Source organism: Typopeltis vanoorti, chromosome 5 (assembly GCF_054136105.1).
Source record: "Typopeltis vanoorti isolate ZY-2024b chromosome 5, IOZ_Tvanoo_1.0, whole genome shotgun sequence".
Classification (NCBI taxonomy): Eukaryota; Metazoa; Arthropoda; class Arachnida; order Uropygi; family Thelyphonidae; genus Typopeltis; species Typopeltis vanoorti.
In genome coordinates this window covers 128,479,341-128,497,105 of record NC_143553.1, presented here as the reverse complement: position 1 = coordinate 128,497,105, position 17,765 = coordinate 128,479,341, and the positions used below count along the sequence as shown (strand labels likewise).

General features: G+C 33.9%; 1 protein-coding gene across 1 annotated transcript in view; it reads right to left on the bottom strand.

Annotated features, from left to right (window-relative positions):
• Nucleotides 1–17,765, bottom strand: part of EloB (transcription elongation factor elongin B) — an 80,879-nt gene that overhangs the window by 23,857 nt on the left and 39,257 nt on the right. The window contains exon 3 of the mRNA XM_090393326.1: nt 2,566–2,665. Coding sequence (XP_090249452.1) covers nt 2,566–2,665 — 100 coding nt within the window. The remainder of the gene's footprint in view (nt 1–2,565; nt 2,666–17,765) is intronic.

Sequence of the window (17,765 nt, the reverse complement as noted above, 5' to 3'; positions counted from 1 at the left end):
TACTGTATACGCAGAGGGATTCCAATTTAAGCATGTGCTTTTTTTAAATTCAGTTCCTATTGTTGTTGGATAATTATGTAGCAACAGCTCAGGTTAGTGGTGGTGTAAAAATAATCATAATTTAAATTGTGAATATTTTTACGTATTGTTTATGTTAGTATGTTTATTAGTTTTATAACACACATTGTCAGCACTTGCGATGTGCCCGTTATTGAAATTGTTTTGTCAAAATGAAATGTAAAGAAGTTAAAAAATTCATGTACTTAGCGGATTTGAATAGTTGTGTTACTTTAAACAATTTTATTGTAGTTTAAAATATTAAGTGTTGTGTTTTGAAGAGACATCCTCGTTACGCTAACAGAAACGTGTTAGCCATTATATTTAGTTTCTCGCTTGCCATTTTCAAAGAGTGCGCATGCTCGCCGAGAAGTTTGATGTGTGATTGACAGCTGACAAGGAGAACAATCGGTATCAGAGTAACGGAGAGTAAACAAGACAGCGTTCAGGAAGAAATTAGAACACAGGCCGGTAGACATTTAGATTCGGAGGAAATTGAGTTTTTTTTATGCGACAGTCGGAGGAAAAATTAATAGTATATTCAGAAAAAGGAATCGTGGAACTATGAAGTTTTCAAGTGGAATAAGTATTGATAAATAAAAGAAAATATTGCTATAATGTTTTAAAAGGAATATTCAAGGAAACGCTAATCGGAAGATTAATAGTAGATTCTGAAAAGGGAATCATAGAACTGCAAGTTTTTTTAAAGTGGAAGAGTTAAGACTGTCAATAAGCATTAGTGAATAAAAGAAGAAATTGTTATTTACGTTCTAAAGGTTACATTCTATTTATGCTCAAGAAAACTCTGATTAGGAAGTTTCATCTGTCTTAAGGATGCCAGATCTAACTATTATTTCTATTGGAAAATAGACATAATTGAGTCAGGAAGAATTAATATGTGCTACATGAGTGATGAGAAAGGATTCTATGAAAATTAAGAATAAAGTCATATCTTTGGAAAAGGGCCTTGACAGAGAAAGAAAATGGCTATGAACATTGTCATTTTGAAAACACTCTAGTCTTACACTTAAGACTAGTCTAGTCTTAAGTGCAAGACTATTTTTAAAAAGGCCTTGGATCCAATTAATTCTGTAGTTAGTTATAGTTTTGTAAAATGTTTGAAGTGTATATATATTGTTTTTGTTTTATTAAATGTGTTTATTTTGTATTTTGGTCTCGAGTCAGTGAGTTTTTTTGGATTCTGAAAGAAAGTCATTGTACCAATCAGAGTGAACCCTTGTGCATATATAGGTACACTCGGAAATAATAAAAATAATTGTTATAGAGAAATCTCATAAAACTGAGGATAATATTAAATAAAATAATCCTACCTATTTATAATAACAGTGGGAATGTTTTCTTGGCACATGCAAGGTCTCATGAATGCTATAGCCTATCTTAACATCACTGCTGAACCAAATACAATTGCATCAACCCTGTTACTATTTCATCTCAAGTTCTATTAAAGGAGCCTATTTCAGAATAGTGGGATTCTGATGAAATCTGAAATGCTCAACAGCAGGATACATTTTGGGGAGAAGAACCTATACTCTGATTCAAAATGCTGAGTATTCATCTGATTATCTGAGACTTAAATCAGAAGTTTTTTCTTAAATGAGCAGAAATTTCTTTGTTAGAATAGGTAAGGGCAGGATCCCAGAAAAGCTTGCAACTCCACTGAAGATAATACCTTGGATATTAAATCAGTATCATGCTTCTTCCTTGGAGGTCATCTTGGACATAAGACTATCCAATATTGAAAAGATTTCATTGGCCAACTATGAAATGTTAAATTATGTAAATTTTGTCACCACACTTATCAGATAAGGAATACATTCAGAAGAAAAGCAATTTTTAGTCTGTAAAGCTCCTGTTAGACCATGTCAGCAAACTCATCATGTGCATCTACCAAGGAGACTATGAAGCATTCACTCCCATCCCCCACAACCACAGTGAGTATGACTGCATTAATTGCCAAAGATCTGGGTGACAATCTTGAGCCCAGATCCACAGTTCTAGAATATAGGCTGAACAACCTAGTGTATGGGATCATCATAAAAATGCATAATTTGTTCCAACCCAACATTTTACTGAACTGCCAGAGCATCTCTAAATTGAATGTTTATATAATATATAAAATTTATTTTTTCTTTACCATATTAAACTACTGAAGGCACAATCTGGATTACTAGTTCATGTGCGATTCATTCCACCCTTCAATAATTTAACATACTATTTAAATGTGAAAAGTCTTAATACTAGTTACATCCCAAGACCAGAATCTTGAACAACTGATCAATGGAAAGATCAAAATTCATGGTATGGTTATGCAAACAAAGTATGAGAAAGATTGACAAAGTATATTTTGTAAGTTAACATGAAATTATGCAGTAGTTAAAGGAGCAGAGATTACTTTGTTAGAAATTCAAGATCAGAATATAAATCCCATAAAACTAATATCAGTGGCCTTTTGATGCCAAACCTCCTCTGCTATACTCAAAAACATACCTTGGTCCTGGTATGCTAAACCAACTGTAGCAGGTGCCTGTGCTTTTGCTGTTGAACTATTCAGTCCATAATCTCCTAATGTTCTAGTATCATCCATGACCTGGAAAAGAAATTTAAAGCAATGTATTAAAATATTAACATATTCTACTAAAAAATAGTTTAAATGTGTATTCAAATCCCAAAGGGTAATTTCTTTCCACTAGCTTGAGTGGTCAAGTGAATGTTTCCACTGCTGCCAACAGGCTATTTGAATCCATAGTATATATATATATATATGTTTGCAAGTCTTTAGGTAGATATGCAATATTCTTAAGTTCACACGTTTAATCAGCCTCTGAGACAGGCATATAAAGTTTGGGGAAACCTAAAAAAATTTGGCCATTAAAGCAAATTCTATTTTAGATGTCATATCTTCAATTCCTTGTTTATCAAGTCATAACATTTTCCATTCTTTATTTGCTGTTGGGTGCCAGGCAATGGTCCTGTGTGTGACATTCTGCTTAGTGTAAAAGAAAAAGATTTGGAATTTTAAAACAAAGCTGTAAAAGCAGATATCAAAATCATACTAATGAAAATCTTCAAAGTCTTAAGCTAACACCAGTTTACAACTTTTAATGGGTGGAACTCAAAATAGTATTTTACATAAAAAAAAGTAACACATACAACAGGTAAATGGGGGAAGGAGGACATTCATTATACAGAAAAAAAAATCTTGAACTCTGTCATACTTTAGCTAATGTATTGACCTGCTGATATGGAATAGAAACATTGGGAAAGGAAGAAATTCGATGTTTTTTTTTTTTAGATGCAGTAGTAACTGGAGCACTAAATTCTGTTAAACTCTAGGGTGAGAAAGTAGAGAATGTTTATCTTTCAGAGTCTTAAGAATAAATTTAATTGCTACACTAGATGGAAAGCCTCACATGCACATTTCGGTTGAATGTGCTGTCGTGGCTTATGCAACCCACGCTACAAAATTCACATCAGTTTGACCGCATGATTGCATTTTTGATGCATTGAAGTTAAGTGTATAGCACATCAGTGCTCATCTTAATTGGTCTAATGCAATTAATTGTAACCAAATCTGTGCAGAGTGGGTGACAATGTGTTCGTTTTAAGATAGTATATATAAGAAAACAATGAAAGAGAATGATATTTTGGGTGGTATATTTTAATTACTGAAAAGTAAAATTTGGAAGGACAAGACTTACCTCTTCGACTAGAATACTGTTTTCCATTGTAAATGTGGGCAAAAAAGTTAAATGTATCGAAAATTATATATTAGAAACTAGTCTGTATTATATATATTAAAACTTGTCTACGTCAGTTCACACAAATATAATATTGGTGATATTGCTATTCGGTGGATGAGCACCATGTACCTAGCACACCCGGAATATTCACCCTGATGGAAAGAAACATGAAGGTAAATTTGGGAAGACAGGTCATTCAATTCAGATTCCTCCAGAAGAACAAGATTATATTTTACTTCATGAATCTGATAAGTCTGGTTTGGCCAGGTACACCATATCCTTGTGTTATTATTCTGTAACTATTTTTTTTTAACATCATGTCCACTTTTGTATTTTTCATTCTATTCATATCCCCTTTTAAATCACAGAAAGAATATTTATATAAAACATTGTTTTAGGGAAAAAAAACTAGCAAAGAGTTAAATGTGCAAACAGAATAACCCTTTTAAAATGCTGTAGAAGATTGCAAGTTATTCCAACTTGGAGTTTTTCATTCTCCATAAGTACACAAGTCGCTTTGTGATCAATTAGGCCCATTAAGTGAATTTTTTTTATTCATCACCTTATTACTTCTGTTGCTGCAGAATTATCTAATGTTTTATCTGAATAATACAATACTTCTAAAGAATTACATTACTCAGCAAAGATTGAGTCATTCAAAAATTTTGATCCTCTTAAACTAAGGTTATCCCCTTAGAGCCCATACTGACACCAAAAGAAAAGTTAATATTTCAGGCCATCCTTTATCTAGCAATGAAATCTCTATTGTCAAAAGAGTTGGAATATGTTGAAGTGCCAAAAACCATTCCAATCATGGATTATGTTTGGTATTGATAAAAGCCTTTATCCCCTCCCTTATACAGCTGCTAGTAAAATTTGTTTTCAAGTAGCATATGTAAAGTTTAAATCTTTATCTCTCCATAGCCATCTATCTAAAAATGAAGTTTTAGCTCTATCATCAACTAAAGCAAAATAAGAATAGTTATAACTAAAACTGATGAATGTGCAGTTGTAGTTTATAATATTTCAATAAACTTAAATCATTAACTTTGGGATAATTCCACATATACATCAAGGGATCTGACTCAATTGCAGATCAACAAATTTAACCTAAAATAAGTTCATCATGCTAAGCCCACCCAACTTAATGGTCTTCCAAAGATTCATAAATAAAATGCTCTTTTAAGACAGATTGTAAATTTTTAGATTGTCTGACCTATAAACTCAAAACATCTAAGCTTCTCTCATCTACTGGAAGTTTTTCTTTCATTAACAATTCAGAGAATTTCAAGAATATTTCAGAAATATCTTCATAGTCTGATCTTTTAATTAGTTTTGCACTTCAAACATTCCTCCTTTTGACGGAACAGGATTATATGACCTCCTATCATAAAACGATTCAACTGTCAAATGTAGTTTTTCAAAAAAAGCTTTTTATGAGACAGACTGGTCCACGTGGTTAACCGAGTGGCTATGAGCTTCGCAACCATATGGACTGCAGGGTTTTTCTCCCCAGTTTATCTGGGATTTTTCCTCCCACAAGCAGGCAAACTGGACCCGTGAACACATGCAGCTACAGACATAGGGCTAGTCACCTTATCCTTGGGACAGGTACGGCTTAGAAGGGCTAAAGATAGCTCTGTAACAGGCCACTAGGCCTAATACCTGAAGGGAAGAAGATTGAAATGTCACAGGATCTTCTATTTCTCAACTCTAGAAAATTATTATATAGGACATTCTTAATATATTTTTATAAACCTATTTTGGTATAGTACACTGCTGACATATTTACTATCTGGAACTCTTCCTTGTTGGAGCTTCATAATTTCTATAAAATTAATTCAGTAAACACCAGAATTAAATTTACTCTTGAAGTAGGAGATAGAATTACCTCTCATTTCTGAATGTTCTAATCTTATGACAACCTGATGGCAGTCTATAGCTCTCTATAAATAGAAACTCACTGGAAAATATATCAATGCTGCATCGCATCACACTAGTCAGAAATATTACATGCACTGTTCTACTCATTTTTTAAATAAAGAAAAAAGTTGTTTAAATCAGAGCTGTCTTCATCTCCAATGGATATAACCAAAATAATTATGACTCCATCCAAATCCTCCATTTCTAGAATTTATTCTATATGTAAAAGAGTGTCCAAAGGAATTGCAAGGCTAAAATCGAAGTTTTTTTCGAAGTGTTTAAAATTAAAAATTCATTTTCATATATATGAAAAGAGATAAATTAGGATAACACTTGAAATCTAGTAGAATAATACATACATAAGAAAAATATTTGTTTAATATAGTAGTTTTACTTAACTAAAACTTCTAGACTCTGAAAGACAAATATCCACCTTGTCTCCTTGGATTGCTAACAGTTAGATAAAGGATTAAACAAGAATATAATTTCTTGGCATTTTTACTTTTCATTTTGGAATTAATGGAATTCAAATGAATGTGCAGCCTTGGTAGATGGGTTATTCAGCTCAGATTCATCTAGTAGAACAAGATTATATTCCACTTCATGAGTGATTTGGCTAGCTACACCATATCCACTAAGGATAGAATTAGATATGACAACCTGATGAAAAATTTAGAACTTAAAAAAAAATTGAACTTTTAATTTTAAACTTGACTCAAGAAAGAAGTCAGACCAGTCCTCAAGAACAAATGTCTTAAACTTTTATAATTTTGGGAAGTCATCCAAAGTAATTTCTCATTGCTGTGTTTAATGATTTATTATTTTTTTAAATTCTTTAGTTGTCCATCCTACAGTTAACAGTCATGTGCTTAGATTTCAAGTGTTATTTTTATTTTTTTTTTTTTTTTTTTTTTTTTTATTGATCTCATACATGAGGTCAAGAGATGTATAAGCACATCAGCACTGCATGTAGGGTCCAGACAAGGACAGGTTTTTAAGAGATGCAAGTTGTAATTGTTTGAGAATACTTCATAAGGAAGGCTGTTCCAGAGAACAGAGGTGGAGAGAATAAGAGAAGCAGATTTGGTGTATTTGCAGCTGCAAATTTCACTTTCAGTTGCACCTGTATAACAGGTGTAACTGAAAGAATGATAGTTGTCAATTCACTGGAGCAGTGACCATGGAAGTACCTGAAACGATGCATCTATGAGATAGAGGTTGAAGTGAATCTAGAAAGGATCAACACTGAGTATAACTGCTCACCTCTAGACAATATCAAGGATTTTAAGGGAGGTTTTAGGTGCATCACCCCAAACATGAAGTATTCCAAGCATGGGTGGATTTGTGTATAGTTAAGAGTTGGTTAGGTGTAAAATAACCTTCTGAATCAACGAGAATGCCTAGTTTCTTGGATGCTAAAGAGACTACTGATGTGTTTAGGCCAGGAGAGACTGGAGGTATACATCATTCCAAGCAGAGAGATATCAGATATTGGCTGGTGATTTGTGTTACTAATCACCAGCCAATTATTAATTGGCTGGTGATTAGTAACACAATCACCTGATCTCCAATCAGTACCTGAGTTCACCTACCAATTACTAATTGGTAGGTGAACTCAGGTACTGATTGGAGATCTTGCAGCCTAAGATGTCAGAGTACTGCATGGTTTGTCAAATGAGTAGGGAGTGTTGTGAGCAAAACTGTGGATAGGATTAGCAGTGATTGAGAGAGCCTTGATTGCAAAGCTTGAAGAGAGAGAACCATTTACCACTTACCAATCTACCATCTTATGGTAGATTGATAAGGATTACACCTGCCTAGCCTGAAGGATATTAATGCAAGATCAACTGATAAATGAAATGTCAAGAGCAACCACACAAATTTCGCAATTTTTCAGACTAGAGAGCCCACGTTTTACAATGGTAACACTAAAACAGTCATTTTAAATAATCTTATAAACATAATGCAACATTTCTAATTGAAAAAAGAAAGGTATTTTTGAATGTTCATCCCAGATCTTTTCCAAATGCAAGAAATCTTCATGAAATTAGATCTGATATAGAAAGTCTTCACAGGATTACCTGAATAAACTCAAATTTAAAAATTGCAATGAAAAGTGTCATATCCTACTATTTGATAATCATCAAATTCCTGACATGTACCCTCAAGGGGAGTACAGGATATGATAGTACTGCATGAAAAATTTACATCATTACTAACTTCCAATCCACAATTTTCCTCCAAATCAGTCTGTTACTTGTCAAGACTCCAACATTATCAGATCTTATATTTCTATCGTCTAAGGCACTTTGTACCGTATCAATCCAGCTATATCTTGGTTTTCCTCTGGGTCGTTTTGCTGCCAACCGAGAACACTTGTTTTGCTAATCTTTCCTCACCCATTCTGTTTAAGTGACCATACCACCTGAGATTGGCTCTACTAACACATTCCTGGATGCTGACAATGTCAAGTTCTTTCCTAATATCCTCATTTTTAATATGATATTGCCATTGATGCCATCTGTTCACACCTCTAATCTTTCTCAGGACTCTCATATCTGCGGTCTCTAATCTTTGGTCAAGTGTTTTACTTCTGACCCAGCTCAGAACCATAAGTTAAAACTGGTTTGAATACTGTCTTGTATATAGCTAATTTAGTGTTCCGACTAATTTCTCTCTTATTCCATATAAATTTATTCAATTGACTTCCTACCATACCATCTTTGTTGATTCTGTTGTCTATTTCCATATTTAATTTACCATCTTCACTAAAATTGTGCCTAAGTAGCTGAAATGTTTTACTTGTTCCACAGGTTCCCCGTTCCCAATACAGTTGACATTTTCAACAATTCTACCTATTTTCATTGTCTTTTTAATGCTGACCTTCATACCATATCTATTACAACAGTTACTCAATTTAGTCAGGGAATCTTGCAAACTTGTAGCGGATTTATTTAGAAGTATAACATTGTCCACATAAAGCAAAGAGCTGACATTAACATCTCCAATTCTGATATCATGTTTAATATCGCTTTCCTTCATTCCTAATATGATCCATATAGATAATGAATAACAGAGGGGATAATGTACATCCTCGTCTCACACCAGATTTAACATTAAACCATCTCATGTACTTCCTTCAATTCTAACTGTTGACTTACAACTCAAATAAAGAGGGAAAGTATTGCTTGATATAATGCTCCATTGACACCATATAACTGTAGCGTATTGAATAGCTTCTCTCTTAGCACCTTGTCATATGCCTTTTCCAGATCAACAAAACTTAAATACAGATCTTTATATTCCCACGCTTTCTCAACTATTTGTCGTAAAGTGAATATCTGATCCTGACAGTCTCTATTTGGCCTGAATCCAGCTTGTTCTTCACCAAACCTTTCTTCCACAATTCTTCTCAACTGTTTCTCAAGTATACTTCCATAGATCTTGCCAGGAACACTCAGCAGGGAAATACCTCTATAATTCTCACATTGAGTTTTATTTCCCTTTTTATATATGGGTACTATTAGAGCTCTACTCCAATCATCAGGAATTCATTCCTCTGTCCAGGCTTTCTGAACTATGAAATACAGCCACTGTAAGACTTTTATACCACCATACTTCAGCATTTTTGGTCGAATATCATCTACTTCTGCTGCCTTTCCACATTTCAAGATTTTGGTGGCTTTTTCTACTTCAAGTATCGATATGTATTCCTGACTGCATGCCTGTTGAGTGTATTTTACCACTGTGCTATCATTTTGCAATTTTTCGAAGTAATTACTTCATACTTCAAGGATGTCTTTTCCTCCTGTTTTCATGTCACCTTTATCATCTCTAACTCCTTTTACAGCACTCTTTCCTCCATTTCTAAGCTTCTTCAACAACCTCCAGAATATCTTACCACCACCTTAATATTTATTTTCTATGTTCTTGCCAAAGTCCTCCCATGACTTTTGTTTAGCTAGTTTTCACAGTATTTCGCTTTCTTGCATTTGTTTCTGCATTCTCTAAGAGCAAAAACTGACTTATTTGCCAGGAACTTTTGATATGCTTTCTTCTTTTCCTTCATTGCCTCTAACTTCCTGTGTCCACCATGGAGTTCTGATTTTTCTATCCTTGCAGACTACCTCACCACATCTCTCTGGCTGAATCAATCAGGGTTTTCTTCGGTCATCCATCCCGACATACAAAGTTAATATAAAGAGATCAGGTCCTTCAATCCATGTAATTAGGAAGGTGTTTTCAGGTTTTCCTGATAATGTAGGTGTTCCACATGGCTCTTATTTCATCCACCCTCTTCTTTATATAATGACCTCTCAATAACTTCAAACCTGCCTAGTTTTGCCGATTGCACATTATTACATATTGCATTATTCATAATGCAACTCCTACAGTGCATTCAATTATTTCCATACCATCTTTCAATTGGGTGATGACAACCTGATAATGCTCAACATAATAGTGAAGACTAGATTTTTGACATTGTTTTACTCAAAATCATACACCTCTGTCCTATTAACCCTATACAAATCCCAAATCCATCCTACTTTGGAATACTGCTCTCACATTTGAGTGGTTCACCAAAAACCTACAAATTCTTTATGTTCAGATAATCAATGACCCCCCCCCCCATCTCTCCAGCTGCTGTCTCAGAAATGGTCAGTTTCCACATAGTCTCTTACAAATTTTCAACAGGTGCTGTTGTAAAAGTGATGATAATGGAATGATATTAGGATGTCACAATACAAATGTTGCAAAGACTGAACACCATTGCTGTGCTATAATAAGGCAATTTATGAAAAGCAGAGTGTAGAAGTGATTGTGCTACTATATATAAAGCACTCGCCAGACCACATGGACTAATATGTTGAATTTGGTCACCTAGTGAGGGTGCAGACAAATAAACAAAGCAATTTAAGGAATCTGGAATTATGTCTGTGCAGAGATGTCGAGGCAATGTAAGTTTGATGGATAAGGAAAAGAAGTGATATGATGGAGATGTTTTAAGTTAGTGAGGGAATTTTACCAGATGAATAGGGGATTATAAAGTGGATGGTGAAAGGTAGAACAAGAGGCTATCCCTGGAAGGTGTGTAAAGATATGGCAAAAAAGTTTTTCTTTTACATGGAGTGGTAGGCAAGTAGAATGCATTGTGAATACAGAGCATAAATGAGTTCAAGGTTCAATATGACAGACATGCTGCTAGTTCAGTGGGTCTCCCACAATGAGTTTGTACACTCCATGGACGTTATTGCAATAAGATACTAACTATTTACCTAAACCAAAATAAGAATTGATTTGATGCACAAGTCAAAGCCGATTCTGAAAGTTGCTTATATCCCACAAAAATTTCTACCTCCTCTCCACTTCAAAATCCTTTTTTTTCCTTCTACCAAAAGAAGTGCATCTGATCCTTTCACTCACTACACTATATGTTCTATGCCCAAAGTGACTTCAAATCACTATGGTCAAAGTCCTGAAGTAAAGCATGAAGTACATCTGAATTGGATGATTATGGCATTAATACTGATTACCAATGTTTTGGGGATAGCAACACAATGGCATGGTGTGCACCAGCACCTTCATTAAGAGTGACACATGACATACAGATACTGTATCCTTTTATTCAACTTCCTGCTAGCAAGAATGCATATAGGGAAAAGCACTACTACTCCCTATATCAAATGGTAGGATATGACACTAAATTGCAGTTTTTAACTTTGTGATAAGAATGAGAACATATTCACAGCATATGCAAAAGTTAAAATATTATGGTTAAGTTTCTTGAAGTATTAGCATGAAAGAATAGAAAATTCAAAAACAATATAAGCACATGGATTACTATCTTTCTCTGTAATCACAAGAGTGCTAGATTAAAAACCTATTGTGCCATTAGCATCCTATATGTATGTGTGCATGCACACAACTTTGAAGGACAACTTCCATTATTGTACATATTTTGGAATAGTGGTTATAAAAAACCAAACTAAAAAGCTAAGAAATTATATTCTAGTTTAATCTTTTATCCTAGAGTGAGTAAGTAAACAGTTTGCATGTGAAGTATTTCCATGACTAGATTACTTTGTGTGTGTGTGTGTGTGTGTGTGTGTGTGTGTGTGTAGAGAGAGGCAAATGACTTAACTGCCTTAGCATCTAATGCAAAGCACACATCCTTTCAGGTGTATATAATGCTATGCATTATGGGAAAGGCACTACCCAGACTGGTTTTAACCTTTGAGATTTCAGTGGGAGCAATACCCAGAAGAGATGCCAAGGTAATGCCTGCCATATTTACCATATACAAGAAAGCAAAAAAAAAAAAAAAGTTATTCTAAACACGGTTGTAGAATCCATAATTTCAAAAATGAACGCTGATCACCGTGTAACACTAAAAGAAAGGATTTGCACTTTGCATTATGGGATACTACAGCAATTAATGTTGCCATTTGTCTTTATATACAAGTAGCCCAGTCATGAAGATACTTTACATGCAAACTGTCTGCTTACACTTGGATAAAGGATTAAACAAGAATATAATTTAACTTCAATTCACAGAAGTTGAGATTTTGACAATGAACTTTCAATACTTCCATGTAGAAGCTTAATATTATCCAAAACATCCAATGGTATTATCAATTTCATGTTCTGCAAGGTTGTGGTGGATGCAAGCAGTCCTGGAAATGTCCTAAAAGAATAGAGAAAACATAAGAGCCAAATGAGTGTAAGTAGCTAAGCAAGTCATGGGAAGACTTCAATAATAGAAAATAAATATCAAGAAAGTGGCAAAATATTCTGGAAGCTATTGAAAAGCTTTACATCAAAACCATCTTTTATTTCTTTCAATTCTAATTCTTGATTTAGAACTTAAATAGATTATTGCCCTGTATAATGTTCCATTTACACCATATAACTAGTGTTTCGAAAAGGTTTTTCCTGGGCACCATGTGTACTACAAGAGCTCTATTCCAGCCATCGGGAATTTAACCTTCTGTCCAAGCCCCCCTGAATTATGCAGTATAGCCACCACAAAACTTTTTCACCTCCATACTTAAGTATTTCTAGTCAAACATCATCTACTCCAGCTGCTTTTCCACATTAAGTTTTTGACAGCTTTTTCTACTTCAAGTATGGTTATATATACATTTCTCTTGAAAATTTTCTACTACAGTTCTTTTACTACTTGGTTCATTTAACAGTCTTTCAAAGTAATTACTCCAGACATCTAGGATATCCATATCTTCAGTTTTCATCTTACCTTTATTGTATGCCCACACTTCGTAGAGCTGACCTAGGCAAAGTGCCAATAGTCGATTCATGCTGAAGGGGAAAAAGAATGTATGAATTGGTCACCAACATGCGAAATCACGTGCTTCATACATAAATTTTCCAACTGTTGTACAAGCAAAATAGTTAACACTTTAAGAATTAGAATTTTCATAAAAGAAAAGCTAATTTTCCGACGTATAATAATAAGCAATCATCCTGTGGAATGCAGTGATTACCCTAATATCAGAATGGATTCTTCTTTTGAGAATGCACTTTCACATTTTTTTTCTTCTGTATTCTTTAAGGCATCTGCAAGATTATCTGCTAAGAATTTCAGTATGCTTTCTTTTCCAGGACTGCTTCTTTAACTTCCTGTGTCTGCCATGTTGTTCTTATTTTTCTATCATTGCAGACAACTTCACCACATACCTCCCCAGCTGAATCATTGTCTCCTTCAGAGTTTGCCACTGAGACGAAGGCTTGGTTCTTGTTTTCGAACTGTTTGATTCATTCTTCAACAATGTTTATATAGTTGAGTCTACAGTTCGCATGTAAAAGCTATTCAACTTTATTTCTAAAACTTTTTACATACTGTTCTTTTCAATGTGTTTATCCTATTTAAAACTAAGTGATCACTGACAATTTTGAATCCTCTCAACACTCATGTATCCTCAAACGGTATGAGGCTTTGTGTTTTCTCTCCACATGAATTTCTGCATATCTATGTTGGAAGATGGTGTTAGTAACAACTAGTCCATATGCTAAGCAGAAATCCCCCATACTATTATTATTAGCCGTCTCAATTTAAAGCGCTCTGGTATTTCCAAGCTATAGTTTTACAACAACACTGGGAAAGAACTAAAACTAATATTAATGCATCCAATATTTCGGCTCAGTCACAAGCATCTTCAAGGATTACAAACAGTTTCTAACAACACACTCAAATACAATACAGTGCTAAGTGAAACACATGGGTGACTAAAGTCCTATCTAGGTGGTGCACTCTCTATAGGTGTTTGTAGGTAGCCTAGGATGTAAAGTGTAAAAATCAAAGTTAGGATCTCTGATAATTAATGTTTCCCAAATTGATATGCAACTATTTAAATCTGGTTGATTTCTGAGTGCCGCTGCAGATTCTAAAGTCTTTCTTTTTTGAATTTACTATGGTTGAGCAAGATGGGTTTTTCTCCAGGAGATCCTGCAGGTTGTATCCAAAACATGTTCTACAAGCCCGATTGACTATAGTCGTGATTGCAGATGTATGTTCTTTTATCTGGATGGTTGCTGATCTGCCTATCCGTCCAAACTAACTTAGCTTGCAGGAACAGGGTACTCTATATTCCAGGCATTGAGAGAGGAGGGAGCTGATCATTGGCAGAACAGATAAGGGTAGTAAGTTTACAGTGGAACTTAAATGTTGTGTGGAGGTTGCTTTTTTTTTTTTTTTTTTTTTTTTTAAAGGACCTGGCTATTTTTTCTGATTATGTCATGGATGGTATAATCAGAAAAATAAGGTATGGTGATGCCATTTCTGAAGAGATGGCCAGTGAATGGGGGGCAGAAACTGATTTTTTTAAAATTCTGTTATTGCCGTAGCCATTGTAAAGAATGGTATTGTGTATGTGGTTGAGTTTGGTTGAAAGGGAGGTTCCACTGGAACAAAGTCTGTGGGCTCTATTGGTTGGAAGTTTTAATAATGCCATGTTGGGGGGGGGGCTTGTGAATGTATCTACCTATGCGAGTAGGCTTTCTATACAGGTATCCCTTGCTTAACGCGGGATTTGATTAACACGCTAAAATTAATCCCTTGATATATGCGGCAAGTTTTGATTAACGGCCGCAGCTGATCTGACAGATACATGCAAAATGTTTAATATAAATATTCTTACACAATTCAGCGTATAGCTTGGAGATCATGAGTAGCTGTGCATTCATATGTTACGAGTGATATTCCACACTGTTTTTTGCTGTCAGTTTGGTTTAACACGTTATGTAATGGTTGTGATATTCGACAATAAATTGTATCTGAGAGATACTGCAATCTCCGATGCCAGTATAGTTTGGTTTAGTTTTTTTTTTTTTTTTTTTTTATTATTCTTTGTTCAATAATTTCGAGATTGTAACTGAAAATAAATAAACCATCATGTATTACCGAAATTTATCATGCTTCTAGGAGATGTGCTTTACATTATGGAAAATACTAAGGAAAGTGACCTGGAGCCTACTCCACCTTTACTACAAGTTGCCCATAAGGTTGCTTATGCTTGCATCTGCCGAAACTTGTAATTTCTATATTCGGCTATGAAATAATGTTGGATTCAATATCCACTTAATTTGTACCATCATGTACTATATTTTCAGCGTTTTTCTTTATGTTTTATTGCATTTTAGCACATACTAGTAATGAACGTATCTCTCAGATATACCGTGACCTACGCTGCAATTTTTACCACCGCGAGCTCCGCAGGGTTATATTTACCACGCAAGCCTCGTGGCGTGAGCATGATGACGTCATTCCTCTTATACAGCCTCCTATGAATCATTAATACAGTAATCAATCATGGACAAATTATAATTTTTACCATTGATTATTAGATTTGATTAACATGATTTTGATATACGCTGTATCATTGAGGGATACCTGTGCATACAGAGAAGGAAAGGTTACCATTAGAAAGGTGTGTTACTACGGTATCTAGGAAGGGTAAACTATTGTTTTTTTTTTTCTCTTTTCCATCATAAATTCGATTCTTGGATGTAGGCTGTTGAGGTGACTGACGAAAGAGTAATGTGTCTGGGCCATGAAGGACAAATAGAGAACATCTACATATCTTAACTAGATAGATTTGAGAGGGGGAGGGGAACCAATAGCAGTTCCCTCTGTTTGTAGATTGTTTCAAGAAAAATAACCAGAATTGATGATGGCAAAGGAAAAGAGCTCTAAGATATCAGAAGGAAAAACGTTTTTTCCTTCTGATATCCAAGTGTTAAAAATGTTTAAATATTAAAAAAAAAAAAAAAAAAAATTTTTTTTCGTACAAACATTGGTGCAAAACACAACGGCTAGCCTGTCCATGCTACTAATGAAAACCATTAAACAATATTACAATCATGGACTTCACAAAATGACCTTAGAAATATTAGTGCAGATGTTAAATTACAAAGCCATAACCAAATGGTTTGTACCACTTTCCTCTAAGTAGTAGTTTGTTTAGATCTCCAAGTATGATGAAATCTCTTCTTTGGCTAACTTACACCCTTAGCCATTCCTGGCACAACTATCCACCATTGGCTGGAATGATGGCTGCCAGTTTATTGGATCACGTTCTTGGGAAAGCTATTACCGAACATTGAAGTTAATTCGTGTAAAAAAAAAAAACATCACCTTAAACATAATATTCTAAAATGAAATCTGAAATTAAAACAATATTTTTTCTTTAATGTTTCAACAGCATAAACAAAATTTAAATTATACTAAAGATGACCTTGATACTTCAATGAAAATTTTTTATGAGAGAATGGGTAAGTCACATGAAATGATTTATTTTATAAAATTTTTGCCTATATCAAAAAGGAATTCACTTAAATTTAAATCAAATTTACATTATGTTTCTTCATATTATGCATAATATTTCAATTCAAGAAATTATTGTTATAGTAATTAACTAAGAATTAATCAGTAATTTTATTTTCACACACCATTCTATTTAAACTATAAAACTATGTACACTAAGCTCAAAAAAAAAAAAAAAAAACGAGAAAAGAGGCCAAGAAGAGCATTTATAATCTGCATTCCAGGAAAATTCAAGTATAATATCTGCCCATAGAAGGCAAATGATATTTACTCTAAATTACTGATTTAAAGTTATTTTTAATCATCTCATTCCTTTTACAATATGAGGTGAATTTAAGATAAATGCAACCTTTTCAGAAGATAGCAAAAAATAAACAGAAGCCCCTTCACACAAGGGTACAGTATGATAACTGGAAATAACACTGAGAAGAAAATAGTTTCTTCTATTCCAGTCACTAAATACAAGAACAAATAGATATTTTTCTGCTTAAAGCAGAATTATCACTAAGTAGTACTTAGTATCCCCCCCCCACACTATTCAAGTTATTAAAAAGCAACTTATTTTAGCCCATGCTTCTGAATTTTCCAATGTCAATCTTAAGTCTTACTGATTTATTTCAAAAAGTATCAGTTTCTCTATTAATGCCATAACATGCTTGTTTGAAATCAAAAATCTGCCAAATTTATATCCAATGCCCAAAATGTTTTTTTTTTTTTTTGTATCTAATCTACTGTCTTTTTAAAACCTGCTTGAAAAACTATTCTCTTTATAAATAGTTTGGTATTAATTTGTTTTTCAAAACAGAACCAAAACATATTTTAACAAAACAGCTTCAATTTTCAGCAGGAGGATGTCTCCTTCCTCCTGCTTTCAATAACTCCACAGGAAATTATGACAGAAAATTTCTCACTCCGGAATGAACACCTTCACTAAGTTGTCTTAATTTCAAGATTTTTTTAGTAACAGCTGGTATAATTAAGTTTTAAAACATTTATATTTATTAATTCATGATTATTTTCACTACTTTTGTCTTAATTAAAAATTTATTAGACATGTATACAAAAGAACGTAAGAATTTCATTACTGTGTTACGTCTTCACTTTCCGTAATTTCTCTATTTTATTCACTCTATAGGGCCTTAAAGGTTATCTACTAACTTGAATCCTGTGAAACGTCCCCCTTT